The 14,701-nt window shown below is 47.5% G+C and overlaps 1 protein-coding gene across 1 annotated transcript in view; it reads left to right on the forward strand.

The window, feature by feature from the left end:
* Positions 1 to 14,701, forward strand: part of ZNF513 (zinc finger protein 513) — a 141,117-nt gene that overhangs the window by 41,848 nt on the left and 84,568 nt on the right. The window contains exon 2 of the mRNA XM_073673701.1: positions 4,424 to 4,546. Coding sequence (XP_073529802.1) covers positions 4,424 to 4,546 — 123 coding nt within the window. The remainder of the gene's footprint in view (positions 1 to 4,423; positions 4,547 to 14,701) is intronic.

Consider the following 14,701-nt stretch of genomic DNA (forward strand, 5'->3'; position numbering starts at 1 on the left):
TTGTCCTGCTGTTTACCCCATATATATATATATACCCCGTGTCCTCCTGTGTACCCCATATATATATATATATATATATACCCCGTGTCCTGCTGTGTATCCCATATATATATATATATACCCCGTGTCCTCCTGTGTACCCCATATATATATATATATACCCCGTGTCCTGCTGTGTACCCCATATATATATATATACACCCCGTGTCCTGCTGTGTACCCCATATATATATATACACCCCGTGTCCTGCTGTGTACCCCATATATATATATACACCCCGTGTCCTGCTGTGTACCCCATATATATATATATATATATACACCCCGTGTCCTGCTGTGTATCCCATATATATATATACACCCAGTGTCCTGCTGTGTACCCCATATATATATATACACCCCGTGTCCTGCTGTGTACCCCATATATATATATATATATATACACCCCGTGTCCTGCTGTGTATCCCATATATATATATACACCCCGTGTCCTGCTGTGTACCCCATATATATATATACACCCCGTGTCCTGCTGTGTACCCCTTATATATATATACACCCCGTGTCCTGCTGTGTACCCCATATATATATATATATATATATATATATACACCCCGTGTCCTGCTGTGTACTCCATATATATATATATACACCCCGTGTCCTGCTGTGTACCCCATATATATATACACACCCCGTGTCCTGCTGTGTACCCCATATATATATACACCCCGTGTCCTGCTGTGTACCCCATATATATATATATATACACCCCGTGTCCTGCTGTGTACCCCATATATATATATATATATACACCCCGTGTCCTGCTGTGTACCCCATATATATATATATACACCCCGTGTCCTGCTGTGTACCCATATATATATATATATATATATATACACCCCGTGTCCTGCTGTGTACCCCATATATATATATACACCCCGTGTCCTGCTGTGTACCCCATATATATATATATATACACCCCGTGTCCTGCTGTGTACCCCATATATATATATATACACCCCGTGTCCTGCTCTGTACCCCATATATATATATATACACCCCGTGTCCTGCTGTGTGCCCCATATATATATATATACACCCCGTGTCCTGCTGTGTACCCCATATATATATATATATATACACCCCGTGTCCTGTTATGTACCCCATATATATATATACACCCCGTGTCCTGCTGTATACCCCATATATATATATATACACCCCGTGTCCTGCTGTGTACCCCATATATATATATATATATATACACCCCGTGTCCTGCTGTGTACTCCATATATATATATATATACACCCCGTGTCCTGCTGTGTACCCCATATATATATATATACACCCCGTGTCCTGCTGTGTACCCCATATATATATATACACCCCGTGTCCTGCTGTGTACCCCATATATATATATATATATACACCCCGTGTCCTGCTGTGTACCCCATATATATATATACACCCCGTGTCCTGCTGTGTACCGTATATATATATATATTCACCCCGTGTCCTGCTGTGTACCCCATATATATATATATACCCCTTGTCCTGCTGTGTACCCCATATATATATATATACCCCGTGTCCTCCTGTGTACCCCATATATATATATATATATATATACCCCGTGTCCTGCTGTGTATCCCATATATATATATATATATATATATACCCCGTGTCCTCCTGTGTACCCCATATATATATATATATACCCCGTGTCCTGCTGTGTACCCCATATATATATATATACACCCCGTGTCCTGCTGTGTACCCCATATATATATATACACCCCGTGTCCTGCTGTGTACCCCATATATATATATACACCCCGTGTCCTGCTGTGTGCCCCATATATATATATATATATACACCCCGTGTCCTGCTGTGTACCCCATATATATATATACACCCCGTGTCCTGCTGTGTACCCCATATATATATATATATATATACACCCCGTGTCCTGCTGTGTATCCCATATATATATATATACACCCCGTGTCCTGCTGTGTACCCCATATATATATATATACACCCCGTGTCCTGCTGTGTACCCCATATATATATATACACCCCGTGTCCTGCTGTGTACCCCATATATATATATACACCCCGTGTCCTGCTGTGTACCCCATATACATATATATATATATATATATATACACCCCGTGTCCTGCTGTGTACTCCATATATATATATATACACCCCGTGTCCTGCTGTGTACCCCATATATATATACACACCCCGTGTCCTGCTGTGTACCCCATATATATATATATATACACCCCGTGTCCTGCTGTGTACCCCATATATATATATATATATACACCCCGTGTCCTGCTGTGTACCCCATATATATATATATATACACCCCGTGTCCTGCTGTGTACCCATATATATATATATATATATATATATATATACACCCCGTGTCCTGCTGTGTACCCCATATATATATATATATACACCCCGTGTCCTGCTGTGTACCCCATATATATATATATATATACACCCCGTGTCCTGCTCTGTACCCCATATATATATATATACACCCCGTGTCCTGCTGTGTGCCCCATATATATATATATATACACCCCGTGTCCTGCTGTGTACCCCATATATATATATACACCCCGTGTCCTGTTATGTACCCCATATATATATATACACCCCGTGTCCTGCTGTATACCCCATATATATATATATATACACCCCGTGTCCTGCTGTGTACCCCATATATATATATATATATATATACACCCCGTGTCCTGCTGTGTGCCCCATATATATATACACCCCGTGTCCTGCTGTGTACCCCATATATATATATACACCCCGTGTCCTGCTGTGTACCCCATATATATATATATATATATACACACACCCCGTGTCCTGCTGTGTACCCCATATATATATATACACCCCGTGTCCTGCTGTGTACCTCATATATATATATACACCCCGTGTCCTGCTGTGTACCCCATATACACATATATATATATATATATATATATATATATACACCCCGTGTCCTGCTGTGTACTCCATATATATATATATACACCCCGTGTCCTGCTGTGTACCCCATATATATATATATACACCCCGTGTCCTGCTGTGTACCCCATATATATATACACACCCCGTGTCCTGCTGTGTACCCCATATATATATACACACCCCGTGTCCTGCTGTGTACCCCATATATATATGTATATACACCCCGTGTCCTGCTGTGTACCCCATATATATATATATATACACCCCGTGTCCTGCTGTGTACCCCATATATATATATATACACCCCGTGTCCTGCTGTGTACCCCATATATATATATATATATATACACCCTGTGTCCTGCTGTGTACCCCATATATATATATATATATATATACACCCCGTGTCCTGCTGTGTACCCCATATATATATATATATATACACCCCGTGTCCTGCTGTGTACCCCATATATATATATATATATATATATATATACACCCCGTGTCCTGCTGTGTACCCCATATATATATATATATACCCCGTGTCCTGCTGTGTACCCCATATATATATATATATATATATATACACCCCGTGTCCTGCTGTGTACCCCATATATATATACACCCCGTGTCCTGCTGTGTACCCCATATATATATATACACACCCCGTGTCCTGCTCTGTACCCCATATATATATATATACACCCCGTGTCCTGCTGTGTGCCCCATATATATATATATACACCCCGTGTCCTGCTGTGTACCCCATATATATATATACACACCCCGTGTCCTGCTCTGTACCCCATATATATATATATACACCCCGTGTCCTGCTGTGTGCCCCATATATATATATATACACCCCGTGTCCTGTTGTGTACCCCATATATATATATACACCCCGTGTCCTGCTGTGTACCCCATATATATATACACCCCGTGTCCTGCTGTGTACCCCATATATATATACACACCCCGTGTCCTGCTCTGTACCCCATATATATATATATACACCCCGTGTCCTGCTGTGTGCCCCATATATATATATATACACCCCGTGTCCTGCTGTGTACCCCATATATATATATATATATACACCCCGTGTCCTGTTATGTACCCCATATATATATATACACCCCGTGTCCTGCTGTATACCCCATATATATATACACCCCGTGTCCTGCTGTGCACCCCATATATATATATATATATATATATATACACCCCGTGTCCTACTGTGTACCCCATATATATATATATATATACACACCCCGTGTCCTGTTGTGTACCCCATATATATATATACAGCCCGTGTCCTGCTGTGTACCCCGTGATTAGCTTCCCCTGGGGGTGCTCCTGGCTCTTGCACATGTGGACGGTTTTCTGGCATTAATGGGATGTTTCTGTGTCAGGGGGCAGTGCGGAGCCTCTGGATCCCTGCAGTCTGGTCCTGGAGTCTGATCTGTTACTCGTTGATGATCTGGATCTGTCAGACGGCAGCGAGCGGCTTCTCTCCTTCTCCAAGGACTCTGAAGGTGAGTGACGTCCAGAGCGCGGGGCAACGGACCACCTCTGAGGCTCACTACATCTGTTATCCAGGAGTAATAATGCTCCTCTTACTACTTTTCAATATATTGTGTGTGTATATGTTTGTTTGTGTATTATTATTATTATTTATTATAGCGCCATTTATTCCATGACGCTTTACATGTGAAAAAGGGGCATACATGATAGAAACAATTACAATAATCTTGAACACAATGTGACAGCGACTGGTCCAGGAGGAGCGAGGACCCTGCCCGCGAGGGCTCACAGTCTACAGGGGATGGGTGAGGATACAGTAGGTGAGGGTAGAGCTGGTCGTACAGCGGTATGGTGGAGCGAGGACCCTGCCCGCGAGGGCTCAGTCTACAGGGGATGGGTGAGGATATAGTAGGTGAGGGTAGAGCTGGTCGTACAGCGGTATGGTGGAGCGAGGACCCTGCCCGCGAGGGCTCACAGTCTACAGGGGATGGGTGTGGGTAGAGCTGGTCGTGCAGCAGTATGGTGGAGCGAGGACCCTGCCCGCGAGGGCTCACAGTCTACAGGGGATGGGTGAGGATACAGTAGGTGAGGGTAGAGCTGGTCGTGCAGCGGTATGGTGGAGCGAGGACCCTGCCTGCGAGGGCTCACAGTCTACAGGGGATGGGTGAGGATACAGTAGGTGAGGGTAGAGCTGGTCGTACAGCGGTATGGTGGAGCGAGGACCCTGCCCGCGAGGGCTCACAGTCTACAGGGGATGGGTGTGGGTAGAGCTGGTCGTGCAGCAGTATGGTGGAGCGAGGACCCTGCCCGCGAGGGCTCACCGTCTACAGGGGATGGGTGAGGATACAGTAGGTGAGGGTAGAGCTGGTCGTGCAGCGGTATGGTGGAGCGAGGACCCTGCCCGCGAGGGCTCACAGTCTACAGGGGATGGGTGAGGATACAGTAGGTGAGGGTAGAGCTGGTCGTGCAGCAGTATGGTGGAGAGAGGACCCTGCCCGCGAGGGCTCACAGTCTACAGGGGATGGGTGAGGATACAGTAGGTGAGGGTAGAGCTGGTCGTGCAGTGGTATGGTGGGACGAGGACCATGCCCGCGAGGGCTCACAGTCTACAAGGGATGGGTGAGGATACAGGAGGTGAGGGTAGAGCTGGTCGTGCAGCGGTATGGTGGAGAGAGGACCCTGCCCGCGAGGGCTCACAGTCTACAGGGGATGGGTGAGGATACAGTAGGTGAGGGTAGAGCTGGTCGTGCAGCGGTATGGTGGAGCGAGGACCCTGCCCGCGAGGGCTCACAGTCTACAGCGGATGGGTGAGGATACAGTAGGTGAGGGTAGAGCTGGTCATACAGCGGTATGGTGGAGCGAGGACCCTGCCCGCGAGGGCTCACAGTCTACAGGGGATGGGTGAGGATACAGTAGGTGAGGGTAGAGCTGGTCGTGTAGAGGTATGGTGGAGCGAGGACCCTGCCCGCGAGGGCTCACAGTCTACAGGGGATGGGTGAGGATACAGTAGGTGAGGGTAGAGCTGGTCGTACAGCGGTATGGTGGAGCGAGGACCCTGCCCGCGAGGGCTCACAGTCTACAGGGGATGGGTGAGGATACAGTAGGTGGGTGTAGAGCTGGTCGTACAGCGGTATGGTGGAGTGAGGACCCTGCCCGCGAGGGCTCACAGTCTACAAGGGATGGGTGAGGATACAGTAGGTGGGGGTAGAGCTGGTCGTACAGCGGTATGGTGGAGTGAGGACCCTGCCCGCGAGGGCTCACAGTCTACAGGGGATGGGTGAGGATACAGTAGGTGGGGGTAGAGCTGGTCGTACAGCGGTATGGTGGAGCGAGAACCCTGCCCGCGAGGGCTCACAGTCTACAGGGGATGGGTGAGGATACAGTAGGTGGGGGTAGAGCTGGTCGTACAGCGGTATGGTGGAGTGAGGACCCTGCCCGCGAGGGCTCACAGTCTACAAGGGATGGGTGAGGATAGAGCTGGTCATGCAGCGGTGGTTAATGCAGGTTGTAGGCTTGTCGGAAGAGGTAGGTCTTCAGGTTCCTTTTGAAGGTTTCCACGGTCGACGCGAGTCTGATGTGTTGGGGTAGAGAGTTCCAGAGTAGGGGGGAAGCACGGGAGATATCTTGTATGCGATTGTGGGAAGAGGAGATAAGAGGGGAGTAGAGCAGGAGATCTTGTGAGGATCGGAGGTTGCGTGCAGGTATGTAACGGGAGACTAGGTCACAGATGTATGGAGGAGACTGGTTGTGGATGGCTTTGTATGCCATGGTTAGGATTTTGAACTGGAGTCTTTGAGCAATGGGGAGCCAATGAAGGGATTGACAGAGAGGAGAGGCCGGGGAATAGCGGGGGACAGGTGGATTAGTCGGGCAGCAGAGTTTAGGATAGATTGGATGGGTGCAAGAGTGTTAGAAGGGAGGCCACAGAGCAGGAGGTTGCAGTAGTCAAGGCGGGAGATGATGAGGGCATGCACTAGTGTTTTTGCAGATTCATGGTTGAGGAATGTGCGGATCCGGGAGATATTTTTTAGTTGGAGTCAGCAGGAAGTGGAAATGGCTTGGATATGTGGTTTGAAGGAGAGTTCAGAGTCCAGGGTTACCCCAAGGCAGCGAACTTGGGGGACTGGGGAGAGTGGACAGCCATCGACATTGCCCCCGTGTGAGGTAAACACCATGGGTGTCTCCTAATGTTTTGGCCCCGTACTAAAAACCAGAACGGACATTTTTTAAGTCATTCTTCTCCGGGACGTCAGACGCATGCCCTCCTTCGCTGCGTGGAAGAATCACATCTAATTTCCGGGGAGCCGTCCCCCCCACAGAATCTGAGACCATCACCTTGTGAAGCAGGTTTTGCTATTATTTATCCCTTTTATTTTAATAACTGTTTATGCATATATGTAAATTGTCTCTTTTATAATCTCTTGTATATCTTTTGTAAACACTGCCCACTTTCGGGAGTAAATCATTATTATTTACCAGCTTTGTTCTTCTTGTCCTATGTCGAGCAAACACGTTCCTCACCCGCTAATTCACGTTACCTAACGGATACCCGATCCACCTGTTAAGCGATCGGTGGTGGCAGTATACCAGTATTTATGTGATATTGTGGTTTGAGGGTGGCTGGTCGGAGGTATATATACGTTCCTGGAAGGAACTTGTGGTATATATACGTCCTGTCACATCACGTGCCACAATAGTCGACATAAATTAGAGCAGCTGCGCCCGTGCTTATCCTCTGTCAATACCGTGTTTGACCAGCAGGATAAGGGGGCGCCAGAGGGTTGCAAGGTCTGACCAAGTGACCTTTTCCTGACAATTATATATACAGTACTGACCAAAAGTTTGGACACACCTCCTCATTTAAAGATTTTTCTGTATTTTCATGACTATGAAAATTGTACATTCACACTGAAGGCATCAAAACTATGAATTACCACATGTGGAATTATATACTTAACAAAAAAGTGTGAAACAACTGAAAATATGTCTTATATTCTAGGGTCTTCACAATAGCCACCTTTTGCTTTGATGACTGCTTTGCACACTCTTGGCATTCTCTTGATGAGCTTCAAGAGGTAGTCACCGGAAATGGTCTTCCAACAATCTTGAAGGAGTTCCCAGAGATGCTTAGCACTTGTTTGCCCTTTTGCCTTCACTCTGCGGTCCAGCTCACTCCAAACCATCTCGATTGGGTTCAGGTCTGGTGACTGTGGAGGCCAGGTCATCTGGCGTAGCCCCCCATCACTCTCCTTCTTGGTCAAATAGCCCTTACACAGCCTGGAGGTGTGTTTGGGGTCATTGTCCTTGTCAGGAACGCCACCAGCAGGATCACACAATATCCCAACGCTACCACCAATTTGTCAGGAATTCCACCCACACACAGTCAGGACGACACCGGGGAGATCACACAATATCTCACCATGCCGTCACGCTGTCCGTATTTCGTCCGGAGTCGCGAGCACGCGATCCAGACTACTCTCTACGTAGGTATCGGTAAGCGACCAGTGAGCGTATGGCGTAACACCCTGGGTTCCACCGCCTGGAAACCGTGTTTAACGCCCTCCGTACGGTCACTGTCAGCTTCACGATAGCCCAATTATTAGTACTCTCTGCCACCACCGGCCGAGTTTGAAATATAATACAGGCCTGGCCGGACGCCTGCGTTTTGGTAGCGTATATGGCTTCGGGGAAGGGAACGATTACAGAACAAAAGAAACAGAACTATTACATTTTATATTTAATCCAAAAGGGAGGCAGTGTTTAGGAACAATATATACAAGAATGTTACAAAGGAGACATTAAAATACATAGGCAGTTGCATAAAATAAAACAGGATAATAAAGTGAAACTTACACTATAAAGTTTGCTGCGACGACTCAATATAGGTGGAGGAGGGGCTCCCCGGTTGGAATATGCTGTTATTGAACAGGACCTGTTGCTTATAATTCATATTCCCCCCTGGCAATGAGTGCTCCTGCCTTCTCCATGGATTCTCTTTTGCCCCTTGTGGTGACATCATGTGGGCCGGTCTCCAGCCTGTACATTTTTATTAAAAACGCTAACTTCTACGATAACTCATTGCTCGTTGATCGCAGAAGCTTGCAAACTGCACCATTTTTTCCCTTATGATTTTATCTTTATTTAGAGATCACACATCACATAGCTGCAGTCTGCCATTCTGGTGTTTTTGCGCTACAGCTCCCTGATTTTCGTTACAGCCCTGGAAAACTACCTGTACATTCCTGGGCTGATTTGGTCACTACACATATGGGTCCCGTTACTGTCGGACGTATGGATCTCACAAGATTTCATATTTCATATCGGAGTCAGTGCGTCTAGAAATTTTCCTTTGAGGCTCGGGAAGCCGCTTCAACAGTTACACGCAAATTAGTGCAAGCCTGCGTTTTAATTACCTCCTGCGTCTTTCAGAGACAAGATGCTTGCTTCCTAACGATGTTATAACACTCCTTGGCTGGAGTGTGGGTTAATTGGGACTTTTGTCCTGAGCAGAAGGGGAATAAGGGAGGGGGGTGAACATCTATGTCAGGCAGATATGGAAGAAGATTTCCCTGATATTAATATTTTATAATATTCCTGACAGTCCTGTTGAAAAATAAATGATGGTCCAACTAAACGTAAACCGGATGGAATAGCATGCCGCTGCAAGATGCTGTGGTAGCCATGCTGGTTCAGTACGCCTTCAATTTTGAATAAATCCCCAACAGTGTCACCAGCAAAGCTCCCCCACACCATCACACCTCCTCCTCCATGCTTCACGGTGGGAACCAGGCATGTAGAGTCCATCCGTTCACCTTTTCTGCGTCGCACAAAGACACGGTGGTTGGAACCAAAGATCTCAAATTTGGACTCATTAGAGCAAAGCACAGATTTCCACTGGTCTAATGTCCATTCCTTGTGTTCTTTAGCCCAAAAAAGTCTCTTCTGCTTGTTGCCTGTCCTTAGCAGTGGTTTCCTAGCAGCTATTTTACCATGAAGGCCTGCTGCACAAAGTCTCCTCTTAACAGTTGTTGTAGAGATGTGTCTGCTGCTAGAACTCTGTGTGGCATTGACCTGGTCTCTAATCTGAGCTGCTGTTAACCTGCGATTTCTGAGGCTGGTGACTCGGATAAACTTATCCTCAGAAGCAGAGGTGACTCTTGGTCTTCCTTTCCTGGGGCGGTCCTCATGTGAGCCAGTTTCTTTGTAGCGCTTGATGGTTTTTGCAACTGCACTTGGGGACACTTTCAAAGTTTTCCCAATTTTTCACACTGACTGACCTTCATTTCTTAAAGTAAGGATGACCACTCGTTTTTCTTTACTTAGCTGCTTTTTTCTTGCCATAATACAAATTCTAACAGTCTATTCAGTAGGACTATCAGCTGTGTTTCCACCTGACTTCTGCACAACACAACTGATGGTCCCAACCCCATTTATAAGGCAAGAAATCCCACTTATTAAACCTGACAGGGCACACCTGTGAAGTGAAAACCTTTTCTGGTGACTACTAGGGTTGAGCGAGTATGTTCTGTCCGAGTATGCTCGGGCCGAGCTCCGAGTATTTATAGCTGCTCGGTGATTAGGTTAAATCGCTCCCGTGTGCATGATTTGCAACTGTTTGCCATCTTAATTACATGTGAAGAATGTCTATTTCTTAAACATTCCTCACATGTAATTAAGCTGTCAAACAGTTGCAAATCATGCACACGGGAGCGATTTAACCTAATCACCGAGCAGCTATAAATACTCGGAGCTCGGCCCGAGCATACTCGCCGAAAGGATTAATAGAACATACTCGCTCAACACTAGTGACTACCTCTTGAAGCTCATCAAGAGAATGCCAAGAGTGTGCAAAGCAGTCATCAAAGGAAAAGGTGGCTACTGTGAAGACCCTAGAATATAAGATATTTTCAGTTGTTTCACACTTTTTTGTTAAGTATATAATTCCTCATGTGCTAATTCATAGTTTTGATGCCTTCAGTGTGAATGTACAATTTTCATAGTCATGAAAATACAGAAAAATCTTTAAATGAGAAGGTGTGTCCAAACTTTTGGTCTGTACTATATATATCAATCAGGGATTCACACCCGCACAATCTCGATTACTCACTACGTAGTTATCGGCAAGCGAGCAGTGAGCGTATGGCGTACACACCTCTGAATTCCAACACATGGAATATGTGTTTATGCCCCCGTACGGTCACTGCCAGCTTCACAATAACCCAAGAGAGATTGTTCGCTGCCACCACCGATCAGTTTTAAAATACACTACAGGACTTATTAGACGCCTGCTTTCTGGTAGCGTATATGGCTTCAGGGTAGGAACGATTACAGAGCAAAAGAAACAGAACTATTACATTTTATATTTAATCCAAAAGGGAGGCAGTGTTTAGATTTTACAAAGGGGGACAAGACAATACAGATTAAACAGTTACACAAAATAAAAAGGATTAACAGAATAAACTTACAAGTCCGATCGCAGAGACGATTCAGTTTAGCTGGAGGGAAGGACTCCAATTCTGGCCCTTATGGAACGGGACCCCTGCTTACACAAATATGTATTTCCCGGCATGAGTATAGATCAATATTTGGCTTGATCTTTTATGCCGAAGGGGGCCCTGCCCACACACTCCCCTGTGATGACCTCACGTGGGCTGGTCTCCGCCCTTCATGGTTTTACTAAATCTCTAATTTCTGCGATAACTTCTCAATGGTTGATCGCAGAAGTTAGCAAGTGATGACATATTTTTTATTGCTATTTTACCTTTACTTAGAGACCAAACATGATACAACTGCTGTTGGTTGTGTTTGCCCTCATGCTTTACAGCTCACCAGCGGGGCGCACAGGTATGGAAAAACATGCATCTGTTCCTTAGTTAGTCCTGCTTCTAAAAATGTGTCCCATCACAATCAGAATTATAGAATCTCCGATATTCCTTATTTCATATCGGTGCCTAAAAGTCTGCCTGATGTCTGGTGATTGCAGCTTGGAATGTCCTGGCTATTGTGGAGAGTTAGAGAGATTTTCTTTGAGGCTTTAACGAGCGGTTTCCTTTTTACTCAAATGTCTATTCATCACAGGTCTCCTCTGGTAGGAGCTCTATTTGTATGGTAATTAGCCTGGATAGTGAAGTTCATGGCTTCTTTTGTACTGCTATTTGCATAGAAGCAGCTGGTTCGATTGTGAGCTCTTTCTCACTGTGAATGGGATAGGGGAGGGGTGATGAGGGAGAAAGGAATTTTTAATAATTTCTATGACCTCTCCCACTTTTTGAGGTGGCTTAAGGGCTCATTTACAGGTCACCCCTTAAGCCTACCTTCTCTGTATCCCCTTGACGGGGACCGCTCATCTGCTTTGCCATGTTCACTACTCTTCTTGTGCTGAATGGTAAAATCGTACTGCTGTAGAGCCAGGCTCCACCACAGTAGTTTACCATGGTCACCGGACACCCGGTGCAACCAGCTGAGGGGGTTGCGGTCAGTCACTATGGTGAAGTTGCTCCCGTATAGATAGGGCTGCAGCTTCTGCAGGGCCTACACTATAGCGAGGCACTCCTTCTCCACAGTGGCGTATGCCACTTCCCGGGGTAAGAGCTTGCGCCTGAGGAACATCACCGGATGCTCTTCCCCCTGCCCATTTACCTGGCTGAGCACAGCGCCCAGGCCAAACGCACTGGCGTCCGTTTGGACTACAAACCTCCAGGCGAAGTCCGGGGCCTGCAGAACTGGGGAACTGGCCAGGGCCGCTTTCAGCGCCGTGAAGGATCGCTCACAGTCAGCTATCCAGTCGACTGTCAGCAGTAACTTCTTTTTCATGAGGTCCGTCAGAGGCTTAGCAAGGGCACTATAATTGGGAACTTCCTATAGTACCCTGCCATACCCAAGAAGGACATCACCTGCTTCTTGGTTTTGGGGGGAGGGCCAGGAGGTGATAGCATCAACCTTCCCGGGCTCTGGGTTCAGCGCTCCGCCACCCACTCGGTGTCCGAGGTACTGCACCTCCGTCATGCCTACCTGACACTTTGCAGGCTTTATCTCCTCTATCTCCACCTTCATGTCTTTCTGCAACTCTAGAGAGACACGGCAAGCGGATTGACGGACTGGGGGGCGACTCCCTGTGTCCACCTGGTGGACAGCTAGCTGCGTCCTGCCTGGTACACCCGTAAAGAGGGTCAGGTAAGGCCAGTACACCTCCCGCAGCTGGAACTACTTCTGGACTGTGGATAGCTGCTGGTTCAATTCCGCGTCCTCAATAGACTCTCCCTTCCGGCCTGTGGCCAGTAAATCCACCAGGACTTCTGTCTCGCCTTCTTCGGGGAGCTACACACAGGAAAGGCACAGTCCTCCTGGCCATGATGGGCTTTCATCATGTTGATGTGGAGGACCTTTTGCCTCTTCCTGGCGTGGTCAATGGTGACCACGTAATTAACATCATTGAGGCGCTGGCATATGGGGTATGGGCCTTTCCAGGCCGCCTGAAGCTTGTTCTGGGTCATTGGGACTAGGACCCACACCTGACCCACTTGATACACCCGCTCCCTGGCGTTCCGGTCTTACCACAGCTTCTGGCTGGCCTGGGCCTGCACCACGTTCTCATGCACCAGCTGCGTCATTGCCTGCATTTTGTCACGGAGCCGCATGACATACTCTATGACGGACACTTCGGGGGAGTTCAGTTCCCCTTCCCAGGATTCTCTTACCAAACCAAGACTCATCTGCCATACAGGAGCTCGAAGGGGGAAAAGAGCAGGTGAGGGAGGTACCGCTCCCAGTCGCGCCCATGGGACTCAACCAGCATCTTAAGCAACTGCTTAAGGGTACTCGGCCTCGTCAGGAGCATGCTCTGGCGTTGTAGGGAGGTCATACAGGCACGTGGAGGCCACACACAATACTCAGCCTCATCAGGAGCATGTCCAGGCGTTGTAGGGAGGTCATACAGGCACGTGGAGGCCACACACAATACTCAGCCTCATCAGGAGCATGTCCAGGCGTTGTAGGGAGGTCATACAGGCACGTGGAGGCCACACACAATACTCAGCCTCATCAGGAGCATGCCCAGGCGTTGTAGGGAGGTCATACAGGCACTTGGAGGCCACACACAATACTCAGCCTCATCAGGAGCGTGCCCAGGCGTTGTAGGGAGGTCATACAGGCACGTGGAGGCCACACACAATACTCAGCCTCATCAGGAGCGTGCCCAGGCGTTGTAGGGAGGTCATACAGGCACATGGAGGCCACACACAATACTGAGCCTCATCAGGAGCGTGCCCAGGCGTTGTAGGGAGGTCATACAGGCACGTGGAGGCCACACACAATACTCAGCCTCATCAGGAGCATGCCCAGGTGTTGTAGGGAGGTCATACAGGCACGTGGAGGCCACACACAATACTCAGCCTCATCAGGAGCATGCCCAGGTGTTGTAGGGAGGTCATACAGGCACGTGGAGGCCACACACAATACTGAGCCTCATCAGGAGCATGCCCAGGCGTTGTAGGGAGGTCATACAGGCACGTGGAGGCCACACACAATACTCAGCCTCATCAGGAGCATGCCCAGGTGTTGTAGGGAGGTCATACAGGCACGTGGAGGCCACACACAATACTGAGCCTCATCAGGAGCATGCCCAGGCGTTGTAGGGAGGTCATACAGGCACGTGGAGGCCACACACA

This window comes from Phyllobates terribilis, unplaced genomic scaffold (genome assembly GCF_046119375.1).
Source record: "Phyllobates terribilis strain yellow unplaced genomic scaffold, ASM4611937v1 Scaffold_3__8_contigs__length_932513732, whole genome shotgun sequence".
NCBI classification, from domain to species: Eukaryota; Metazoa; Chordata; class Amphibia; order Anura; family Dendrobatidae; genus Phyllobates; species Phyllobates terribilis.